We start from the raw sequence: 24,053 nt of genomic DNA, 5'->3' as shown, positions 1-24,053 counted from the left end.
TGGACCTTGTTTCAGGGTCTGAGTACCACCCTGTGTGCTCCGGTTTCCAGTCGGTTCCCCAGGTCAGTACCGGTGGGCCACTACCCTGTCCCGCTCCACCACGGTTCCACCGAGCCGTCTTCCTCCTAGCCAAGGTGTGCGGGCTATGACCCTCACACCTGTCAGTCTGTCACAGGCCTGTACCACAGGCCTGACCTCCTCCACTCCTCTCTGAACTCAACTCAAACTGAACTCTGACTGGAGTTTCCTGCCTCAGGCCCCCTGAACTGCTTGGTGGGTGTGACCAACTGCCTGGCTCCGCCCCCCTGGTGTGTCCATTAAGCACTGAGGGAGGTGACTAGGGTTTATGGTTTGGCTGGTGTTACCTTGTGTGGGACTGGTGTCGTGCAGGGCGCTATCTGTGACTATCTGGCTAGTCCAGGGCGTCACATTTCCGCCCAGCGGAGGCAACGCATGACCATCAGTCGCAATGCTCGTCCATACAAGTCTATGGGAAGCAGCGGAATCCGTTAACGGATTCCGCTGTTTTCCAAACCGGCATATTGCGACTGAAGGAAAAAAACGCAAGTGTGAAACAACTAGCCTAAAGACCGAAACATATCGACCGAAACATATCGACTAACAGGAAGGAGGACACAGCTGAGGTAAAGTGAAAGCCGGGCTCTGATTGGATGTAATAAAAACGCTGACTGGCTCTTAGGACAGAAAATTAGCGTTTAGTTGCAATGAGCCTGGACAGCTCGGCTTGCTGTGGCACCGTGTACGGCACCGTGTACGGCACCGTGTACGGCACCGTGTACGGCACCGTGTACGGCACCGTGTACGGCACCGTGTACGGCACCGTGTACGGCACCGTGTACGGCACCGTGTACGGCACCGTGTACGGCACCGTGTACGGCACCGTGTACGGCACCGTGTACGCCCAGCCAGTACCAGACATCCCCACCTTCTATTACTTCAGCGCGATTGATGACAGCAGTGGAGAAACTTCGCGCGCTTTTAACCTTTCCGAAGTAGCTCCGCCTTTTGCACAGTGATTGGCTCGCTGACCTGTCAGTCTTTTACGGAGGGTACGTCACACGCCTTCGTGCTCATTGGCTGACCCGCAGTCCTCCTACCTCTGCTCGGTGACAGCTTTCCACACTACATCTCCCGGCATGCCCTGCGGGTGACGCGCCGGTCCCGTGACTCCCGCTGGCTGTGCTCCTCCCGGTCTGTGGAAAGATGGCGGACGAAGACGGGATCCACTCCAGTCAACGGAACGGGGGCGGAGGCCCGGGCTTTGGACCTGCGGGGGGTCCGCGGGTTGTCCGGATAGTCAAGTCCGAGTCCGGTTATGGCTTTAACGTTCGGGGTCAAGTGAGCGAGGGCGGCCAGCTCCGGAGCATCAACGGCGAGCTGTACGCCCCGCTGCAGCATGTGAGCGCCGTGCTGCCCGGGGGAGCGGCCGACCGTGCCGGCATCCGCAAGGGGGACCGCATCCTGGAAGTGTGAGTACTGGGGAGCGGGGGCATCACTGGGGGGGAAGAGGCCATCATCACTGGGCGAGGCATCACCGGGGCAACGGGGGGCCATCATCACCGGGGCAACAGGAGGGGGGGGCCATCACTACAGGGGGAAGAGGCCATCATCACTGGGGGAGGCATCACCGGGGCAACGGGGGGCCATCATCACCGGGGCAACAGGAGGGGGGGGGCCATCACTACAGGGGGAAGAGGCCATCATCACTGGGGGAGGCATCACCGGGGCAACGGGGGGCCATCATCACCGGGGCAACAGGAGGGGGGCCATCACTAGAGGGGGTAGAGGCCATCATCACTGGGGGAGGCATCACCGGGGCAACAGGAGGGGGGCTATCACTGGAGGGGGTAGAGACAATCATCACTGGGGGAGGCATCACCGGGGCAACAGGAGGGGGGCCATCACTAGAGGGGATAGAGACCCATCATCACCGGGGCAACAGGAGGGTGGGCCATCACTAGAGGGAGTAGAGACCATCATCACTGGGGCAACAGGAGGGTGGGCCATCACTAGAGGGGGTAGAGGCCATCATCACTGGGGGAGGCATCACCGGGGCAACAGGAGGGGGGCCATCATTAGAGGGTATAGAGGCCATCATCACCGGGGGAGGCACTACCGGGGCAACAGGAGGGGGGCCATCACTAGAGTGGGTAGAGGCCATCATCACCGGGGGAGGTATCACTGGGGCAACGGGGGGGGGAGGGGCATCACTAGGGGAGGTAGAGGCCGTCATCACCGGGGGAGGCATCAAAGGGGGGGCCATCACTAGAGAAGGAAGAGTCCATCATCACTTGGGGAGGCATTACCAGGGCAACGGGGAGCCATCACTAGGGGGGGAAGAGGCCATCATCACCGGGGCAACTAGAGGGAGCCCATCACTAGGGGGGGGGAAGAGGCCATTATCACCGGGGTAACATCGCTGGGAGAACAGGGTGGGAGACATCACGAGGGGAAGGCATCAGTATGGGGGGGGGGGAGGCCATCATCACTGGGTGAGGTATCACCAGAGGAGACATCACAAGGGCAACAGGGGGTGCCATCACTAGGTGGGGAGGAGTCCGTCATCACCGGGGTAACGGAGGAGAGGCATCACCTGGGGAACAGGGTGGGAGACCTGCCGGGGGGGGGGGGGGGGAGGGTCATTATTGAGGGGGTGGGGTGGGAAGGCCATCATTGGGGCGGGGGTCGTCAACAGGGGAGGCATCACTGGAGAAATGAACAGACATCGCCGGGCAAATGGGGACTATTACTATGGACATGAGCACAGTGACATTTCAGTTATCACCATGGAAACAGTAGTGGTCGGCACCTGTCGGGTATCGCCCCATTGTGGGCATCAGGGCTGTGGAGTTGGTGTCCATTTTGGTGGCGTCGGTATAAAATGGAGCGACTCCAACTCCTAAAATATAGAATAAATCGGGTCCAGCCGTTCAGTGCAGAATGTGATGATTTTTTCATAAGAACTTGGGAAAGTTGTGAATGTTCTAGAAATGTCCGTTCTATTCCTGATCCGAGGAGCTCGGCTTTAGATGGATCTGCTGCTCTTCAGCTCCATCGGATCAGTAGTGATGTCACCATTTTACTACAGGAAATTTATTACAAACATGTACGGTTGAAAACAGAAGTTTCCCTCCGCTCTCTATAGAGACACATCTGCAGGTTTTCCCCTCCGCTCTCTATAGAGACACATCTGCAGGTTTTTCCCTCCGCTCTCTATACAGACACATCTGCAGGTTTTCCCCTCCGCTCTATAGAGACACATCTGCAGGTTTTCCCCTCCGCTCTCTATAGAGACACATCTGCAGGTTTTTCCCTCCGCTCTCTATAGACACACATCTGCAGGTTTTTCCCTCCGCTCTCTATACACACACATCTGCAGGTTTTTCCCTCCGCTCTCTATACACACACATCTGCAGGTTTTTCCCTCCGCTCTCTATACACACACATCTGCAGGTTTTTCCCTCCGCTCTCTATACACACACATCTGCAGGTTTTTCCCTCCGCTCTCTATACACACACATCTGCAGGTTTTTCCCTCCGCTCTCTATACAGACACATCTGCAGGTTTTTCTCACTATTTGACATGAAATCAGAATAAACCTTTCCCGTTTTCGGTCAATTAGGAACCAACATTATTTCTATTTGCCAAATGTCAGAATAATGAGAGAGAGAGAAAATGTTAAGACCTTTTTTTATTACTTTCTGCAAAGTCAAAAGGTTACATACACTAAGGTGGCTTTGCACACTATAACATCGCAGGTGTGATATCGGTGGGGTCATTTCGAAAGTGATGCACTTCCTGCGTCGCACTACATTGTAGTGTATAAATCCTAGATGATACGATTAACGAGCGTAAAAACGTCGTAATCGTATCATCGCTGCAGCGTCGCCGAATTCCATAATTACGCTGACGCGACAGTCCGATGTTGTTCCTCGCTTATGCGGCAGCACACATCGCTGTGTGTGAAGTCGCAGGAGCGAGGAACATCTCCTACCTGCGGCACCGTGGCTCCTGTCGGCTATGCGGAAAGGAGGTGGTGGGCGGGATGTTTACATCCTGCTCATCTCCGCTCCTATTGGCTGCCTGCCGTGTGACCGCAGTGACGCCGCACGACCCGCCCCCTTAATAAGGAGGCGGTTCACTGGCCAGAACGACGTCGCATGACAGGTGAGTGCATGTGAAGCTGCCGTAGCGATAATATTCGCTACGGCAGCTATCACAATGATATCACAGCTGCGACAGGGGCGGGGACTATCGCGCTCGGCATCACAGCATCGGCTTGCGATGTCGCAGCGTGCAAAGTACCCCTAAGAGTACTATGTCTTTTAAACAATGTCATGTCTTTGGAAGCAATATCTGAGTTAGAGACGCACCTGTGGATGTAGTGTAATGCTCACCTGAAACACACGGCTTCTTTATGTATCATCATGGGAAACTCAAAAGAAATCAACCAAGATCTCAGGAGGAGAATTGTGGACTTGCACAAGTCTGGTTCATCTTTGGGTACAATTTCCAGATACCTGAAGATCCCTCGTTCATCTGTACAAACAAATATACGCAAGTACAAACAAGAAGGTAATGTCCAGCCATCACATCTCAGGAAGGAGACGAGTTCTGTGTACCAGAGAGGAACGTGTTTTGGTCAGACATGTGCATAGCAACCCAAGAACAAAAGCAAAAGACCTTGTGAAGATGCTGGCGGAAGCTGGTAAGATTGTGTCATTATCCACAGTGAAATGAGTCCTGTATCAACATGGGCTGAAATACCACTCTGCCAGGAAGAAGCCATTACTCCAAAAGGAACATAAGAAAGCCAGATTAATGTTTGCAAATGCAACAGGAACAAAGACATTAATTTTTGGAGACTTCCTGTGTCTGACGAAACTAAAATTGAACTGTTTGGCCATAATGGCCATCGTTACATTTGGAGGAAAAAGGGAGAAGCTTTGAAGCCTAAGAACAGCATCCCAGCTCTGACACACAGGGGCGGCAGCATCATGGTGTGGGTTGTTTTGCTGCAGGAGGGACTGGTGCACTTCACAAAATAGATGCATCATGAGGAAAGAAGATTATGTGGCAATACTGAAGAACATCTCAAGACATCAGCCAGGAACGTAAAGCTTGGGCGGAAATGGGTCTTCCAAATGGACAATGACCTGAAGCTACTGCCAAACTGGTTACAAAGTGGCTTAACCCCTTCACGACCGGCCGATTTTTCGCTTTCCGTTTTTTTTTTTCGCCATTCTTTTTCTGAGACGTAACTTTTTTTTATTTTTCAGTCAATATGGTCATGTGAGGGCTCATTTTTTGCGGAACGAGCTGTACTTTTAAATGAAACCATCAGTTTTACCATATTGTGTACTAGAAAATAGCAAAAAAATTCCAAATGCTGAAAAATTGCAAAAAAAGTGCCATAGCACTATGGTTTTTGAGATATTTTATTCACTGTGTTCACTATATGGTAAAACTGATGTGTGGGTGCGATGCCTCAGGTCAGTGCGAGTTCGTAGACACCAAACATGTATAGGTTTACTTTTATGTAAGGGGTTAAAAAAAAATCGGAAGTTTGTCCGAAAAAAGTGGCGCACGTTTTACGCCATATTCCGTGACCCGTAGCGTTCTCATTTTTCGGGATCTTAGGCTCAATGACGGCTTATTTTTTGCGTCTCGAGCTGACGTTTTTAACGGTACCATTTTTGCGCAGATGCTACGTTTTGATCGCCTCTTATTGCATTTTGCGCAAAAGTTGTGGCGACAAAAAACGTCGTTTTGGCGTTTGGAATTTTTTTGCCGCTACGCCGTTTACTGATCAGATTAATTGATTTTATATTTTGATAGATCGGGCGTTTCTGAACGCGGCGATACCAAATGTGTGTATATTTTTTATTTTTTTAACCCTTTAATTTTCAATGGGGCGAATGGGGGGTGATTTGAACTTTTAGGTTTTTTGTTTTTTTTTAATTTTTTAAAACTTATTTTTTAACTTTTTTTTTTTTTTTTTTTTTTTTTTTTTTTTTTTATTTTACTAGTCCCCCTAGGGGGCTATTGCGATCAGCATTCCGATCGCTCTGCAGTATCTGCTGATCACAGCTGGAAGGCTGTAAACAGCAGATACGCTGTCTTTCTCTTTTGCTGTGCCCCGGGCACAGCGAAAGTGAAACCAAGTCAGGTGTAGTACAGGAGTCATCACATGACCCTGTGCTACCATGACAACTATCGGGAGTCACGTGATTGCGTCACGTGACTTCCGGTATCGGGCGGTAAGGTAAATATTACCGCAATCGCGCTTATAATGGCGCTGTCATGTATTGACAGCGCCATATAAGGGGTTAATCGGCACGAGCAGATAACGATTCTGCTCGTGCCTAGCAGGCACACATCTCAGCTGTGAAAATCAGCTGAGATGTATGCCGATCGCGGCATGCTGCCGCCGGAGGACCGCGGGCAGTAACATTATGTCATTTAGGACGTAATTTTACGGCCTGCGGTCATTAAGGGGTTAAGGATAACCAAGTCAATGTTTTGGAGTGGCCATCACAAAGCCCTGATCTCAATCCTATTGAAAATTTATGGGCAAAGCTGAAAAGTACTGTGCGAGCAGTGACCTACAAACATGGCTCAGCTACACCTGATCTGTCAGGAGGAATCAGCCCAAATTCCAGCAACTATTGTGAGAAGCTTGTGAAAGGATATCCAAAACGTTTCCTCCAAGTCACACAGTGTAAGGGCAATGCCACCAAATACTAATGACCTGGAGGAAACTTCACTGTGCAGAAAGGAAGAAAAATAGCTGAAAATAGTCTGTGTGTGTCTGTGTGTGTCTGTGTGTGTCTGTGTGTGTCTGTGTGTGTCTGTGTGTGTCTGTGTGTGTCTGTGTGTGTCTGTGTGTGTCTGTGTGTGTCTGTGTGTGTCTGTGTGTGTCTGTGTGTGTCTGTGTGTGTCTGTGTGTGTCTGTGTGTGTCTGTGTGTGTCTGTGTGTGTCTGTGTGTGTCTGTGTTTCTCTCCTGGAAATTACTAAATATATAAATTTTGGTTCCTAAAACGGGAAAGGTTTATTCTAATTTTATGTCAGATAGTGAGAAAATCCTGCAGATGTGTCTGTATAGAGAGTAAGGGAAAACCTGCAGATGTATAGAGAGCGGAGGGAAACTAAGGGTTTCAACTGTATGAGGGAGTCGGAGGTTTGGCTTACCGACTCCACAGCCCAGGTGGGCATAATTACCCTTTTATGATGGCGTCTAAGGTGATCTGGCGTGTATCGCCCCATTGTGGGCATCATCACCCTGACATGGCGGGGTGCACAGTGACTGCTTTTCTGGCTATATTATGGGCCGTATTTCCCAGCTCCCGTTTTCTGCACCATGTATACGTTTCGTGCTGTGCTGGCGTCTGTTATCGCCCTCTGGGGTCACTTTCTGGGTGAAGTTGTTAAATTTTCTCTTGGTTGTGATGGAGTTTGTCAGAAGCCCTCATAGAGCTCGCAGGGTGACTGGGGGGGTCCGGCCCAGCACCTCCTGTTTACATTCCCTTCCTTGTGTATTGCCTCTATGATGGTGCAGCCTCCAAGCGGGCGACCAGTTCTGCCTTACAGACAACGTGACCTGTCCTGAGAGACGTCATCCCACAAAGAGGAAGGAAGTGACGTCCCAGCACAGGATGTCTCGTGTCCTACTGCAGAGCGGGAGAGGCGGCACTGTGGCCAGGCTAACGAGACTGAGAAGTGGTACTGTGCAGTGTATATATACAGAATAATACAGGTACTGAGGATTACACTCAGTATACAGGACAGGAGAAGTGGTACTGTGCAGTGTGTGTATATATACAGAATAATACAGATACTGAGGATTACACCCAGTATACAGGACAGGACAGAAGTGGTACTGTGCAGTGTGTATATATAGAGAATAATACAGGTACTGAGGATTACACCCAGTATACAGGACAGAAGTGGTACTGTGCAGTGTATATATAAAGAATAATACAGATTCTGAGGTGTTGTGAATACATTTGGACTAGGTTCCAGTTTTGGGCTCCCTCTTGTGGTCAGTGCTGGTAGTGAAGTTGGCTTGCTGAATGGAAACCAGACAGCTGGGGATGATTGGCAATCAGGGTCTTCTGACTGGGCCTATATAACTGAGTAGTGTTCTCTTGTTCCTGGCCGGTGCTCAATGTTTTCTGTGTGCTAAGGACATTCTGAAGCCAGCCCTTCCTTCTGTGTCTACCAGAAGTCCTTTCAGATACGTTTGGTCTTTGTATCTCTGATGGTGGTTTCCACTTTCTTGTTGTTTTTCTGTTTTAGGTTCTAAGGCTTATTTCCTATTTTGCCTGTGTGGAATTCTGGGTGGAGTTGGATCATTCCCTGCTCAGAATGTCTGTGTACCTTGCTCCATACTCTGCTATGTATTTTGTTTTGTCATGCTTGGTACTAATTTCATTCCCTCCACTATATTAGTGTTTTGTTTGGATCCCAGTAATACCTGAGTACTGATATAGTGGGGAAGAGCCCGTGTGGGCTCAGTATTTTTCCATATCAGGTGTGTTGGTATTTACTTGGGTATTGCACAGCTGCAGACTGTGCTCTTTTCTGTCCGTTCCTATTTAGATAGTTTGGGCCTCATCTTTGCTGAATCTATTTTCCTACCTGTGTATTGTTTTTCCTACATCAGTCATCTGTATTTGTGGGGGGCTATCTTATCTTTGGGGACTGCTCCGAGGCAGATTAGCCTTTCTTGTATTTCTCTCTGTAGGAATAATTAGTTCTCTGGCTGTTTCGAGGTGACCAGGTCATTGTAGGCACGTCCCACGGCTACTTCTAGTTGTGTGCAAGTGTTAGGTCTGCAGTCCGCTGAGATTCCAACCACTCTGGTAACATTCTGGGTTTCCTAGGTTTTTCTCTTTTTTATGATCCTCCTCAGTCACTGAATCATAACACTGAGGATTACACCCAGTATACAGGACAGGAGAAGTGGTACTGTGCAATGTGTATATATACAGAATAATACAGATACTGAGGATTACATCCAGTATACAGGACAGGAGAAGTGGTACTGTGTAGTGTGTATATATACAGAATAATTCGTGTGTGTGTATATATGTGTATGTGCGTGTGTGTGTATATGTGTGTGTATATATATATATATATAATTATTAGTCCTGGTACTGAGGAATACACCCGGTATACAGGACAGTAGGGGGGGCTACTGTGCGGTGTCCAGTCACCGCTTATATTATAAAGTCCTGATCTTTTTCTTTTCCGCCTTCGGCACTTCTTCCCTTGTGTATTTTAGAAATGGAGTTAATGTGGAAGGGGCGACACACAAGCAGGTGGTAGATCTGATCCGGGCAGGCGAGAAGGAACTGGTCCTCACCGTTTTGTCCGTCCCTCCACATGAAGCGGAGAACCTGGACCCCAGCGATGACTCCTCGGGGCAATCATTCTATGATTACACGGAGAAACAAGCTGTCCCCATCTCCATCCCCACATACAAGCATGTAGAGCAGAACTCTGAGAAGTTTGTGGTAAGTGGGTGTCCACTGGTGTCCTGTGCACTCAGTATATCCTCATCTGGCCTCACTGCTAATGCACCCTCCTGCAGGTATATAACGTGTACATGGCCGGCCGGCAGCTCTGCTCCAAGAGATACCGTGAGTTTGCCATCCTGAACCAGAACTTGAAGAGAGAATTTGCCAACTTCACCTTCCCACGGCTGCCAGGAAAGTGGCCATTTTCCTTATCAGAACAGCAGCTGGATGCGCGCCGGAGGGGCCTGGAGGAGTATCTGGAGAAAGGTGAGCAGGGGAAAGCTACGGCTGAGGGTCTTTGCAGAAAAGTGAGCAGGGGAAGGCAACGGCTGAGGATGTCTCAAGACAGGTGAGCAAGGGAAGACCATGACAGTGTGTGTCTGGAGAAAGGTGAGCAGAGGAAGGCCGTGGCTGAGGGTGTTTGGAGAAAGGTGAGCAGAGGAAGGCCATGGCTGAGGGTGTTTGGAGAAAGGTGAGCAGGCGAAGGCCGTGGCTGAGGGTGTTTGGAGAAAGGTGAGCAGGCGAAGGCCGCGGCTCAGGGTGTTTGGAGAAAGGTGAGCAGAGGAAGGCCGTGGCTGAGGGTGTTTGGAGAAAGGTGAGCAGGCGAAGGCCGCGGCTGAGGGTGTTTGGAGAAAGGTGAGCAGGCGAAGGCCGCGGCTGAGGGTGTTTGGAGAAAGGTGAGCAGGTGAAGGCCGCGGCTGAGGGTGTTTGGAGAAAGGTGAGCAGGCGAAGGCCGCGGCTGAGGGTGTTTGGAGAAAGGTGAGCAGGCGAAGGCCGCGGCTGAGGGTGTTTGGAGAAAGGTGAGCAGGCGAAGGCCGCGGCTAAGGGTGTTTGGAGAAAGGTGAGCAGGCGAAGGCCGCGGCTGAGGGTGTTTGGAGAAAGGTGAGCAGGCGAAGGCCGCGGCTGAGGGTGTTTGGAGAAAGGTGAGCAGGCGAAGGCCGCGGCTGAGGGTGTTTGGAGAAAGGTGAGCAGGCGAAGGCCACAACAGAGGATACCTAAAGAAAGGTGAGCAGGGAAGGCCATGGCTGAGGGTGTTTGGAGAATCGGGAGTGGTGTGAGACAGGAGGACGTGATTGGTGGTGGCCACCCTTTTGCTGAGTACTCTCTTCCGTTTTCCTTGCAGTTTGCTCCATTCGGGTGATCGGAGAGAGTGATATCATGCAGGAGTTCCTGTCCGAGTCTGATGAGGTGAGGTCATGTCCATGGGAGGGTGACCTATTTTTGACACCTGTGACATTTCTCCCTTCTCCACAGAACTATAATGGCGTGTCTGATGTGGAGCTGCGGGTGGCGCTCCCTGACAAGACTACTGCCACCGTACGGGTGAAGAAGAACAGTACCACAGACCAGGTGTTCCAGGTACTGAGCGCTGTGTGGTCGCCGGGTCCACTGCCGCCCCTGCACCCGCTGACTCTCCTCTCTTCACAGGCTCTTGCTGCCAAGATCGGGATGGACGCAATCACCGCAAACTACTTTGCGTTGTTTGAAGTCATTAACCATTCCTTCGGTCAGTACCGCAGATATTAGTGATCATTTATCTAGGCACATGGTCTGCATTCTAGGCTTTTGATTGGCTGTAACACTGACTTCGTATTTCAAATCAGTTCTCCATATCTGACACTAGGGGGCAGAGTTCCTGTAGGATAGAAATATCTGCTCCTCTTTGTGACTGATATCACCGCTCCTCTTTTTACACTCCAGAAAAATTTATAATCTCTGCATTGTTCGGCTCCATTGATGGGTGCGCAATTTGGCTTCAAGGGGGGCTCCATTGTTGGGTGCATGGTGTGGCTCCCGAGGGGGGCTTCTTTGTTGGGTGCACATTTTGGCTACTGGGGGGCTTCGTTGTTGGGCACCCAGTATGGCTCCCAGGGAGAAGCCATCGCTGTTGTATGGCTCCGGGGTTGGAGGTTCCATTTTTGGGTGCCCAGTGCAGCTTCTGGGAAGGTGGCTCCATTTTGGGTGGGAGGGCTCCATTGTTGGCTGGCTAATGTGACTCCTGGGGGCTCAGTTGTTAAATGCCCAGTGTGGCTCCCAGAAGGGGGCTCTGTTGGCTGTCTAATGTGGCTTCTGGGGGTTGGGGCTCTATTTTAGGGTGCCCGGTATGGCTCCTGGTATTGGGGTTTCCATTGTTGGGTGTCCAGTATGGCTCCCTGGGAAGTTCCAGTGATGGGTGCGCAGTGCGGCTCTGGGGTGGGGACTCCATTGTTGGGTGCACATTGTGGTTCCCGGGGGGGCTCCGTTGTTTCCTGTCCAGTATGGCTCCCATGGGAGCTTCTTTTTCTTTGTTGGGTGCACAGTCTGGCTCCTGGTGGAGGGCGGGGGTCTGTTGTTGGGTGCCCAGTGTGGCTCCTGATGGGGGCTCTGTTGGGTGCCCAGTGTGGCTCGTTTAGGAGGGGGGGCTCTTGTTGGGTGCGCATTGTGGCTCCTGGGGAAGGGGGTCTCTGTTGTTGGGTGTGCAGTGTAGCCCCTAGGGAAGGAGGGGGGGGGCTCTATTATTGGGTGCCCAGTGTGGGTCCTGGGGGGGGGGAGGGGAATCTGTTGTTGGGTACGCAGTGTGGCTTCTGGGAGGGGGGGATCTGTTGGGTGCGCAGTGTGGCTTCTGGGAAGGGGGATCTGTTGGGTGCGCAGTGTGGCTTCTGGGAAGGGGGATCTGTTGTTGGGTGCGCAGTGTGGCTTCTGGGAGGGGGGGGATCTGTTGGGTGCGCAGTGTGGCTTCTGGGAGGGGGGATCTGTTGGATGCGCAGTGTGACTTCAGGGGAGGGGGGGGATCTGTTGGGTGCGCAGTGTGACTTCTGGGAGGGGGGGAATCTGTTGTTGGGTGCGCAGTGTGGCTTCTGGGAGGGGGGGGGGGATCTGTCGGGTGCGCAGTGTGACTTCTGGGAGGGGGGGGGATCTGTCGGGTGCGCAGTGTGGCTCCCTGGGCTTTATTTTTCACCTTCTCGCTGTCATTTACACTCAAAGTCAGGAAGTTGGCGCCCAACGAGTTCCCCCACAAGCTGTATGTACAGAACTACACCTCGGCGGTGCCCGGCACCTGCCTCACTGTCAGGAAGTGGCTCTTCACCACGTCTGAGGAAGCGCTGCTGAAGGACAATGACTTGGCGGTCTCTTACTTCTTCCACCAGGTGGGCACCCTGTATAGAGCATGCTATGTGCATTGTGGGATGTCTGGGGTTGCATGTGTGTCATTCTGTGCAGCAGAACTGTGAATGCAGCTCTGGATGTAACTAGTAAAGCTCTGCTTTTTCTGGCTGCAGGCAGTGGATGATGTGAAGAAGGGTTACACCAAGGCGGAGGATAAGGCCTACCAGCTACAGAAGCTGTGCGAGCAGCGGAAGATGCTGATGGTGAGCGGCGGGTGCAGAGCGCAGCTCTTCGGGGGGTTGTCGTTTTGCTCGCACTCATCGTCCCCTTTGTCTTACTGCCAGTATTTGAACATGTTACGGAGCTGTGACGGCTACAACGAGATCATGTTCCCGCATTGTTCATGTGACTCGCGCCGGAAAGGCCACGTCATCACCGCCATCAGCATCAAGCACTTCAAGCTGCTGGCCTGTACGGAGGAGGGCCAGCTGGAGGTACGGCAGTTGGGCCGCGACGGGGTGCTCGTGGTCACCCGCGGCACATTCTCACCCTGTCAATTCCCCCACATGGCAGAATCAGGTCATTGCCTTTGAGTGGGACGAGATGCAGCGGTGGGACACGGACGAGGAGGGCATGGCCTTCTGCTTTGAGTATGCCCGCGGGGAGAAGAAGCCTCGATGGGTGAAAATATTCACTCCTTATGTGAGTATATAGTGGTGATGTCCAGCAGGCTGGGACTTGTAGTGCTGACAACCATCCTGTACATCATGAGTTGTCAGCCCCGCCCCCTGGTGATGTCATCACTGCTGTAATATTTGCTCTTTTCACCACAGTTTAATTACATGCACGAATGCTTTGAGAGGGTCTTCTGCGAGCTGAGATGGAGGAAAGAGGTAACGGTGCTGCCCTCTGATCGCCTCCCACTGTGGGGTCCCAATCTGACCTTGCTCTCGCCCTTTTTCTTTTCCAGGTGGAGGAGGAGGCCACAGACAAGGACAATAAGAACTGCACTAATGACAGTACGTGCAGCAAGGTAACCTGTCCCCGCTGAGCCTCCCCTGCACAGGCACCGTGACCCCCTCACCTGGCCGTGACCCCCTCACCTGACCTCGCCTCCCCTGCACAGGCGCCGTGACCCCCTCACCTGACCTCGCCTCCCCTGCACAGGCGCCGTGACCCCCTCACCTGACCTCGCCTCCCCTGCACAGGCGCCGTGACCCCCTCACCTGACCTCGCCTCCCCTGCACAGGCGCCGTGACCCCCTCACCTGACCTCGCCTCCCCTGCACAGGCGCCGTGACCCCCTCACCTGACCTCGCCTCCCCTGCACAGGCGCCGTGACCCCCTCACCTGACCTCGCCTCCCCTGCACAGGCGCCGTGACCCCCTCACCTGACCTCGCCTCCCCTGCACAGGCGCCGTGACCTCTCGCCTCCCCTGCACAGGCGCCGTGACCTCTCGCCTCCCCTGCACAGGCGCCGTGACCTCCTCACCTGACCTCGCCTCCCCTGCACAGGCGCCGTGACCTCTCGCCTCCCCTGCACAGGCGCCGTGACCTCTCGCCTCCCCTGCACAGGCGCCGTGACCTCTCGCCTCCCCTGCACAGGCGCCGTGACCTCTCGCCTCCCCTGCACAGGCGCCGTGACCTCTCGCCTCCCCTGCACAGGCGCCGTGACCTCTCGCCTCCCCTGCACAGGCGCCGTGACCTCTCGCCTCCCCTGCACAGGCGCCGTGACCTCTCGCCTCCCCTGCACAGGCGCCGTGACCTCTCGCCTCCCCTGCACAGGCGCCGTGACCTCTCGCCTCCCCTGCACAGGCGCCGTGACCTCTCGCCTCCCCTGCACAGGCGCCGTGACCTCTCGCCTCCCCTGCACAGGCGCCGTGACCTCTCGCCTCCCCTGCACAGGCGCCGTGACCTCTCGCCTCCCCTGCACAGGCGCCGTGACCTCTCGCCTCCCCTGCACAGGCGCCGTGACCTCTCGCCTCCCCTGCACAGGCGCCGTGACCTCTCGCCTCCCCTGCACAGGCGCCGTGACCTCTCGCCTCCCCTGCACAGGCGCCGTGACCTCACGCCTCCCCTGCACAGGCGCCGTGACCTCACGCCTCCCCTGCACAGGCGCCGTGACCCTTCCCACCTGACCTCTCCTCCCCTGCACAAGCAGCGTGATCCTTCCCACCTGACCTGACCTGACCTACCCTGCACAGGTGCCGTGACCTCACGCCTCCCCTGCACAGGCGCCGTGACCCTTCCCACCTGACCTCTCCTCCCCTGCACAGGCAGCGTGACCCTTCCCACCTGACCTCTCCTCCCCTGCACAGGCAGCGTGACCCTTCCCACCTGACCTCTCCTCCCCTGCACAGGCAGCGTGACCCTTCCCACCTGACCTGACCTGACCTACCCTGCACAGGTGCCATGACCCCTCCCACCTGATCTCACCTCCTCTGCACAGGCGCTGTGACCCCCTCACCTCCCCTGCACAGGCAGCTTGACCCCTCCCACCTGACCTCACCACTCCTGCACAGGCAGCGTGACCCCTCCCCCTGACTGGTTGTTTTGGCTCAGCCTTTGCTTGGCCCCACCTGTATATAAAGGGTCCCCCCCACCCTTGTGTTTGTGTCGGCATGTTGATGTCGTCTTGCGCACTTAACCCTTCTCTCTCCATCTCCTCCACAGAACATCTTTCAGATTGTACGATTGCAGCACAAGGACACTAGCACCTAGCAGCCGGCCACCCCCTGGACCGGGATCCGGACCCCCACCCCCCTCCTCAGCCAGCGGCCTCTCCCCTCCGCCCGCTAATCATTCAACATCTCATTTGTCACGAAGATGGACTGAATTGTTAACCTCTTCAGCACTGGGCTGCGCTGTGCAGCATTGCAGGGGTTAACCCCACACCGAGCGTTCAGTGTCATCCGAGCCTCTCCTGAGGAAGACGTCTGACACCAGAAGTCCTGCGGTCGCTTTTTGTAGTTTGGAACCCTCGCCCCGTTGTTGTCGTCCTTGCATGTGTGAGTTAACCCCTTCCTCCTCCTAACACTCCCCCTGGCCGGCCTCTGCCCCTCTCTCCCATGAAGTGGCGCAGCTCGGGCACCGCACGCACCAGGTCACAGATATTAGGGCTATTCACAGCCCCATAGCCACATTTCTGCACGTGCACTTGTATATAGGGGATCTCCTCCACATTTCGCAGGAGTGCGCCCCCCTCCCCTGATTCTTCCGTGGGTGAGGACATGGCGTGTCCTGTTCGTCACCTCCTTGTCAGTATTTGCAGGATCCATGGCCGTTCCGGGCGCAGTCACATGACCTCGCGGGGCTGAATCCATCACACATTTCATGGCGTCTGTCTGGGGAGGGGAACGCTGGGGCAATGGTGGCTGCCGTGGGGGGTAAAATATTTGAAGTGCTTCTTTCTAAACAAATGTGCCAAACTGGAGCAGATTATATTATCCCTTTCCTGATGGTGGTGGTCCGGGGTGCCGAACCCAAAGCGGTTTCCTGTCCCTCCGCGGCGTCATGAATGTAAGGAGCGTGTGACGTGCCTTCATGTTGTACTGGGTGAAGTCCCCCAACACCCGGCATGGGAGGGTCCACTTCTCCTGGGTGTAAGGGGGTCTTCGTTGTCACCATTGCCCCGTTTGCCTCCGCAGCTTCTGACCAGAACAAATCTTCCAGCGGTGACCGCCCATCCCCCCATCACAGCAATAACATAAGCGTCACCGGCTGTGGACCCCGCGCTCGCCCCCCCCCCTCCCCCAGTGTGTGGACTTCTTCTTTGTTTTTTGTTTTTTTGTTTTTTTTAATTTATTTTGGAGACTTCTAACCACGACTCATTACTGTCCAGACGAATGTGAAGGGTGAAGAGACGGAGCGCACCAGTGTGTAACGCAGAGCTAACAATCTAATCTCGTTCAGTAAAAGTCACTTTAGTGTAATTAATTGTAACATATTCTTTTAAATAAATCAATTTATTGATGATTACTGTCTCGCTGCTCATTCACTTCTCCACCTGCTGGGAGTTGTAGTTCTGCAGGGTGCATCTCCTGGGTGTGGACTCTGCTGCCCTCTACTGGAAGCCAGTGTCTGCGCTGTACAGAAGGAAGGGTGAGGCTACAGTGCCCCCTGCTGGTGATGCGTCTCCACAGTGCTGCCCCTACCGGTGGTCAGTCTCCACAGCGCCGCCCCCTACTGGTGATGTCTTCCTGGTGCCTTCCCCCCCTCCCATTGGTGATCATGGTGATCAGTGGCCACAGCGCCACCTTTACTGGTGCCATCTCCCCAGTTCCCTCCTCCACCCCCTCCCCCTCCAGGTGATCAGTGGCCACAGCGCCCCTTTTACCGGGGAGAAGTCTCCACAGCGGTCCCTCAGCCACTAGTGATCAATCTCCACAGCGCCCCCCACTGGTGACCCGTCTCCCTAGCGCCCCCCCCACTGGTGATTGGTCTCAACATCCCCCTACCGCACTGATCAGTCTCCACAATGCCCCCTGCTGGTGATCAGTCTCCATAGCACCGCCCCCCACTGGTGATTAGTTTCCATAGCGCCCCCTCCCTGCTCGTGATTGGTCTCCATAGTGCCCCACACTGGCACCAAGTGAACTCATTGTATATGTAAAAGGCGGAACTAAAATACTCTGTGCTGCTGTGACCCTGCTCCCTCCATGCTGTAAGCCCCCAGACTCTGTAAAATCCTCTGCTGCTGTGACTGGTGATCAGTCTCCTCAGCAGCTCCTACTAGTGATCAGTCTCCAAAACAGCACCGCCCCCCCGCTGGTGATGAGTTTCCCCAGCGCCTCCTACTGGTGATCAGTGGCCACAGCGCCCCAACTGGTGGTTGGTCTCCACAGCGCCCCCCCCCCCCTTCCTGCTGGTGATTGGTCTTAGCACCCACCCCGCTGGTGATTGGACAGGCACCAAGTGAACTAATTTTATGTGTAAAAGGCAGAACTAAAATCCTCTGTGCTGCTGTTACTCTGCTCCCTCCATGCTGTCAGCCCCCAGACTGTGTGAAATACTCTGTGCTGCTGTGACCCTGCGCCTTTCACTATACATAGGTTTAAGAATAACTGTCTGAATTCCTCTGTGCTGCTGTTGGCTTATAAAGAAAGTGGACACCTCACGTTCACTATTCATCAAATTTATTTAATTTAACCAGAAAAAAAATTAAATAATTGAAAATAATGGTCAATAAATAAGAAATAAGTTATCGTTATATAATAGCCGTGGATCGGTCTGATATACCCCTCCCTCGCCCACATTTATATTAAAATACCCTCTTCCCCTCCCACAAACAGAAATCTCTGGATTTGACAATAAAACGCAGCGACTTTCCTCTTCTGTACATGTCCGGGAGGTTTCGGATTCTGTAAACATTTACCTTTCTGTGTGAGGGCCGCTGATTGGACGGCCCTCACCTCTGACCCTTTTGATATGCAGATTAGGATTGGTCCACTCTGGGGGTGTGATCATCACCCCACGATTAGTTACAGACGACACATAATGTAAAGACATATTCTCTTTTCTGTGTGCGGCGTTCCGCGGGGGCGGGATGGAGGCGGGCACTGCTCCGGGAATTGCATTGATTGGCTTATCCCTGGCCTACACGTCTCATGGCACCCTGTAACCCTGCCTTACAGTGGGAATCTACAGATGCCACTTTTTTGGAGCAGCGGTATACTGAACCCAGATAATGGTGTGTATATGGAGATGTTAAAAGGGTGACTTAAGATTGGGGAAAAAAAAAAAAATGTTTCCTATTTTCCTGCCCCAACATTTGATTGACATCCAGTGTAAATATCCCAGTGAGCCCACAAACTGTCCCTGTCCTGAAGACTGTCCTGGCCGTAAAGGACCATTTCCACCTCCTCAGTACAATGCTCTGTTACAACACAAGGAATGATTCACGAATTGTATGGAAGTGCAACTAAATGGGGGGGAGGGGCGTTTATAAAAGTGAAATATCTAACTGATGCCCATGAGACCTGTACCCCCCCCCCAAGAATGGTGGCTGTGTAATTGTGCGGTTATGGACCCTGGCTCCAGGTGGAGGAAGGGCCACAGTCTGAGGTTTGTGTCTCTGGCCACCCTTTTATTTTGTGTGTAAGGAATTTTCCCACCCCTGATGGAGCCCCGTCTTGTCTGTCACTAGTGCCTGCCCTGCGGAGCTGATGGTACTGCACTAATGAGAAAAAAAAATTGTGTGGTTGTGTCTTCGGTGCTTTGAGAACATTTTCCAGAAAGAAAGGGGCTCCTCCCACGAGGAACGGCATTAAAGGTAGAGTCTCCTCTGAGGAAACACTGAAGATAAATTCCCCCCTCTTAGAGGTCTAAAAGTGGATTATGCCTCACGTGAGGCCAGGTGAAGATTAGCTTCTAATTCCAGTGCACAGAGAAAGTAGCTAATCTAGTTAGAGACCACCTAGGGTGTTCCCTCTCTTGTTAGTGTTACCTCAAACCTTTTTGTAAGGGAACATGGAAGATACGTTTTTCTACTTTCAGTCCAAAAATGAAGGGACTCCTTTGTGATGAGCCACAAAATGGAACATAGGCAGTTATTCCTAAAAGTTTGTCTAAAAGGTATTTCCTGTAAGGTGGCCACACAAGAGGCAGTACTCTGAGGCTCCACTTAATAGAAAACTCCTCTTCAGAGAGACCTACTCCAAAAGGCCACCCAAATGGTAATCGTCTGAGGCTCCACCTAAAAGGCAGCTGCTCTGAGGCTCCACCTTTATAGAAAGCTCTTCTTCTGGGGGGGGGGGGGGGGGAGTATTCCTTCTGAAAGTCTAACAGGTAGATCCTCCAAGGGGTCACATAGAAGGTAGTGCTCTGATGCTCTGCCTAGTAGACTTCTTCAAGGGACCAGACAGAAGTACAGTAGTCCTCTGAGGGCTCCACCTAAAAGGCAACTCCTCCTCTACAGGGTCCACATGGAAGTGGTTCTCTGAGACTCTGCCTTTTATAGGTAGCTTCTTCAAGGAGCCACACATAAGATAGGACATTGAGGGTCTGCCTTTTAGAAAGCTCTGAGGGGGCCACATCCATGGTAGTTGAAAAGTCTGATCAAAAGGTAGACCCTCCAAGGAGCTGCACAGAAGGTAGTCCCCAAAGAGTCCGCCACTAATAAGCATCTTCTCCAAGGAGAGTCCGCCTACTAGGCGATGTCTCCAAGGAGCCACACAATTAGTAGTCCTCTGAAGGTCTGCCTACTAGGCGATGTCTCCAAGGAGCCACACAATTAGTAGTCCTCTGAAGGTCTGCCTACTAGGCGATGTCTCCAAGGAGCCACACAATTAGTAGTCCTCTGAAGGTCTGCCTACTAGGCGATGTCTCCAAGGAGCCACACAATTAGTAGTCCTCTGAAGGTCTGCCTACTAGGCGATGTCTCCAAGGAGCCACACAATTAGTAGTCCTCTGAAGGTCTGCCTACTAGGCGATGTCTCCAAGGAGCCACACAATTAGTAGTCCTCTGAAGGTCTGCCTACTAGGCAGCTTCTCCAAGCAGACACACAGAAGGTAGGCCTCTGAGGGTCTGACTAATAACTAGCTCCTCCTCGGAAACTCCTCATTGGAGGGGCATTGCACTGTCAGGAGGTAAGTTCCGCCATCCCCCACCATGTGTCTTAGTCATAGTTTCTGCTGTATAAAATGAAATCTTCCATGTGTTTCTGACCTCAGGCCCCTATGGATTGCACCTTCCGGTTGGGTCATGTGTGTGCCCAGCTCTGCCACCTGCCAGTCTTGGTCACGACTGCTGGTGTCTTTCTGGAGTTCATCAGACAGTGATTGCCAGGGATAAGGGGATATTGCACTGCTGCCCCGATCCTCTGTGTATGTACACAGCAGCTCTGCCTACGAGACAAGCGGCGGCTGAGCCGCTATAAATATTCACTCTACCTCATATAACGCCATTTAAAAAAAAAAAAAAAAAATTGCAGACGGGATGATGAGTAAAATCAGAAGGAAAGCCGCAATCTAAACACATTATCACCCCCAAAACCTGCGCCGCACACCCGCTGCCGACCTGGCAGCCGCTACGTCACAATTTTTTTTTTTCGTTTTTCTAATTTTTGCCCAAGTTAAAAAATAAATCCCGTGCCCACTAGAGAGGCTGGACGCGGCAAGTCTACCCTGTCCGCTCCGGAGAGTGTGCAGATCCAGGAATGTTCCACTTCTCCACCTGGGGGGTGGGGATGAGTTTTAGAGGTCCTTGCTGGTTAAGAGTTGGGAGATTATCAGATTCAGCCGTTTAGCGGTTTCTCCTGAAGAAATTGTCCATCTTGGTCCAGCAGCAGAAAAAGGTTGAAGTCCTTTGCGAGGTGTGGAAAGACAGAGGGGAGTGAGGGGCTGGACCTAGGAACCCCTTGATCCCCCAAAATCAGGTGCACCCACTGAAAGGAAAAGCAAACAAAGAGTCAATAAATGGGCTCCGGCTGCCCGACACGTCCATGCCTCACCAGCACCTCCGCCATCTGGCTCTGACTCCTAGGAGGTGATGCCCATGGAGGTATCTCATTATCTCCATATCCTGCGGGTCTGATCGGACCTCACCTTAGGTCTAGACCCATCACTATATAACCCTGGGCTTAGGTGCCCACCTGTGCCCGGAGGAGACCCCTGATTCTGCCTCTGGTTAGAGACTGGGCACAGATATCTCTTAGGGGCACCATCCAGAAATCAAAGAACTGGATGTGTGAGAATATCGAGACCGTGGCCTGGAGGGGTCAGGTCCAGATAGTTCCTCCAGGAGATCTGACCACCACCTCACCCAGTATCTGCTGCACATCGGGCCTCGCTAAGGCTTCCTCCAGGCCCCACTTCAGCCTGTTTTCCTCCCTGCAGAGAGTTGTAGACTATTTCTGGGCCATGCCAGACACACATGGTTGCACCCCCGAATAAGAGATCACAGCCATAGGGTCAAGCAGTTAGCTATAGCAGATTTGGCATGATGGGAGGATGGGGAGGGTCATGTCCCAATGTCTCATGCACAGGCGTGGGGACAATAATGGATGACACCAGGGGAATGTAGAAGGAAAGAGGTGAAGGCTGCCCTACAGTAGTCTCCAACCAAATGCTCTCCCACAGACTACAACTCCCAGCATGCCCGCTCTACGACACACACACACACCCTGGATGGTTCATGCAACGTCATGGTGGCCAACAGCTCCTCCACCCTTCTGTGGTCCAGCAATGCTGGGAGGTTGTCTCTGTAGGTGGTAGAATAATGGACGGCTACGTATCGCATGGATCCACAAGGCTGGTAGGTGTGACTGCCGCCTTATCGGAAGCCCCCTCCCCAGTGCTAGCAGCTGTCCTACAGGAACGGGACGTGAGGTTGGACAGGAGATGAGAATGGATGGTGGAAACAGCAGAAGTTGTCAGTGCACAGACCACATGGAGCATTGCCAAGACTGTACATCAGCACACCAGGGGCCACACAAAGATGGCGGAAGGGAGGGGAGCATCAGTAATCAGTCGCAAGGAAGCCGTCCTTGCACGGCCGCAATTACGGCAGGTGACCCCTTTTATCTAACACAGCCACAAAATGGACAGAAAGCAGAGACCCCCGCCCACCCCCCTGATGTCAGATGTGACTATGTGAGGTCCGTAGAAAATATCCTGATTCTGAGAGATGTTATCAGTCCAACATCCCTGCTAGTGTCCCTATGACAACACTGCCTGGGAACTGTTATCAAAGCAATAAATAGACTAAAAGAAAGTAAAGTGATTCCTTAACCCCATGATAACACTGATATACCAAGAAGTGTTGTCATGAGGGCACAGAAGGCTGATAACATCACCAGGGAATCCACTAGATCTTCAGGGTAATATCAGGGTATAAATCTGACGACTTACTGACTTGTTTTAATGTTCCTCCTCTAATATGGAAGATCATTAGTCGCTGACTGAAATATTGTAATCTGTAACATCAGTAGGAGGGAGAACACTGGAACAAGTCATGGCGTCAGCATGAGCGGCCTCTGCAGTGAGATGCCATCGCTCAGCGCTCTCGTGCTCTCCTCATATTGTGAAAGCGTTATAAAAGGTTGTCACCCGTACACAGCGCCCTCTACAGGCTAGAGAACAATCAGTATTACACAGCACAACTCCAGATTTACACAGCACTCCATGCATCCTATACAAAACACAGCTCTCCCTTAGAGTGGCTCCTCGGGGGCGGGGATTACAGGAGGAAGGGGAGGCACTTAGGAGTCTCAAAATACAACACAGTCATTCCAATGGATGCAACTTACAAGGGGCGGTGCTACGAGTCCCAGGGCAGCCAATGGACGCTAGCTCAAAGCGACAGAGTTGTCTCATGATTTGATTGGACCCTGGCACAAGGTGGGCGGGTTACAAGTGGCAGAAAAAGAGAAGCTGATTTTTTTTTGTCATGTGGTTAGTATAGATATATTATGTTAGTAAATCTTTCCACCTTTACTTGAAATGTTTTATTTTATTTCTAAATGAATATTATACACAGTTTAAGCCTTATGTAAGAACAGAGCACTGTGATCCGGTTGGATCCTCTACTCTGCAACAACATAATTCGGGAACAATGCAGGTGAGCCTCGGAGATCTAACTGATCACTAAACCATAGTGTAGATCAATAGATGAGATTTCTAGATTACAGGGTAATAGTAATATAGAGATCTAATCTGATCGTAAACAGATCACTGCAGAACAGATCAGTAGGACATAATATACATCTGGATTGCTGAGCCATCGTCTAGATTAATAGAGTAGATGTGATCATCTAGATTACTTAGTCACTGTCTGGATTAACAGATTATGTGATCTCTAGATTACTGAGCCATAGTGATCTAGCGATCTCATCTGTCCTATTGATCCAGACTGAGTCAATCTGCAGTGATAGATCATATGAGATTACTAGATTACTTTGCCATAGTCTAGATCTACAGATCAGATGAAGTAACTAGATTGCTGGACCAGTCTTGATTATTATACTAGATGAGATCAGTAGATTAATGTGCCATAGTCTAGATTAATGGAGCAGACAGGCCACATACACGATTGCTGTTGGCTGTCTGCCGAACGGATCTAAGAGGAGAAAGCTGCCCTCACTTCTGGTTGTGGTAAATCTCCCCCCACAAATAGAGGACCAGGCATAAAAAAATCAGGGGGTCAGGACCCTCCATCACACACGATGGTCGTCTGCTCCCACGGGCGTTGGCGGATATGGAATTAAGCTTCAATACCACGTAGGTACACAAAAGAAAAATGTGGAAACATCCCTTTTCCCAAGCAAAATCCAAGCTCAGGACGGCGTCTCCAGCATCCAATAATGGGCAACCGGATCTATGATGGATCCCAAATTCAGATTGCGAGGCCATCATAAAGAAAGATCATCATTATTGAATGGAGAAGCCACCTTCTTTCTTCAGATTACTGTCTTATTCTAGATTAT

At 52.2% G+C, this 24,053-nt stretch overlaps 2 protein-coding genes across 8 annotated transcripts in view; one reads left to right on the top strand and one right to left on the bottom strand.

Moving 5' to 3' along the window:
• Positions 1-1,113: 1,113 nt before the first annotated feature.
• On the top strand, positions 1,114-16,605 carry SNX27 (sorting nexin 27). Of its 2 annotated transcripts, none has more exons than XM_075331169.1 (13): positions 1,114-1,490; positions 9,310-9,541; positions 9,619-9,811; positions 10,668-10,732; positions 10,799-10,903; positions 10,973-11,051; positions 12,509-12,672; positions 12,805-12,894; positions 12,976-13,125; positions 13,205-13,333; positions 13,465-13,524; positions 13,602-13,650; positions 15,304-16,605. In XM_075331169.1, the coding sequence occupies exons 1-13, from the start codon at positions 1,225-1,227 to the stop codon at positions 15,342-15,344; spliced, it is 1,623 nt and encodes a 540-aa protein (XP_075187284.1). In that variant the 5' UTR covers positions 1,114-1,224; the 3' UTR covers positions 15,345-16,605. The 2 variants fall into 2 exon arrangements, with proteins under 2 accessions (XP_075187284.1, XP_075187283.1); XM_075331168.1 differs by having other exon boundaries at positions 13,602-13,664.
• A 1,143-nt stretch (positions 16,606-17,748) lies between these two features.
• The window catches only part of CELF3 (CUGBP Elav-like family member 3), a 93,752-nt gene continuing 87,447 nt past the window's right edge, over positions 17,749-24,053 (bottom strand). For all 6 annotated transcript variants that reach the window (XM_075330112.1, XM_075330114.1, XM_075330117.1 and 3 more), the window contains one exon: positions 17,749-21,014. The gene's annotated coding sequence lies outside the window, so the exon portion shown is untranslated. The remainder of the gene's footprint in view (positions 21,015-24,053) is intronic.

This window comes from Anomaloglossus baeobatrachus, chromosome 12 (assembly GCF_048569485.1).
Source record: "Anomaloglossus baeobatrachus isolate aAnoBae1 chromosome 12, aAnoBae1.hap1, whole genome shotgun sequence".
NCBI lineage: Eukaryota > Metazoa > Chordata > Amphibia > Anura > Aromobatidae > Anomaloglossus > Anomaloglossus baeobatrachus.
The sequence above is the reverse complement of the archived record's forward strand: the minus strand, read 5'-3'. Positions and strand labels throughout refer to the sequence as shown.

Excerpts from the sequence above, each read along its gene's own strand:
- SNX27 (XM_075331168.1), top strand. The coding sequence starts at position 1,225 with ATGGCGGACGAAGACGGGATCCACTCCAGTCAACGGAACGGGGGCGGA. Across the intron at positions 12,895-12,975 it reads AGCAGCGGAAGATGCTGATG|TATTTGAACATGTTACGGAG; the intron begins GTGAGCGGCGGG and ends TCTTACTGCCAG. Across the intron at positions 13,126-13,204 it reads CGGAGGAGGGCCAGCTGGAG|AATCAGGTCATTGCCTTTGA; the intron begins GTACGGCAGTTG and ends CCCACATGGCAG.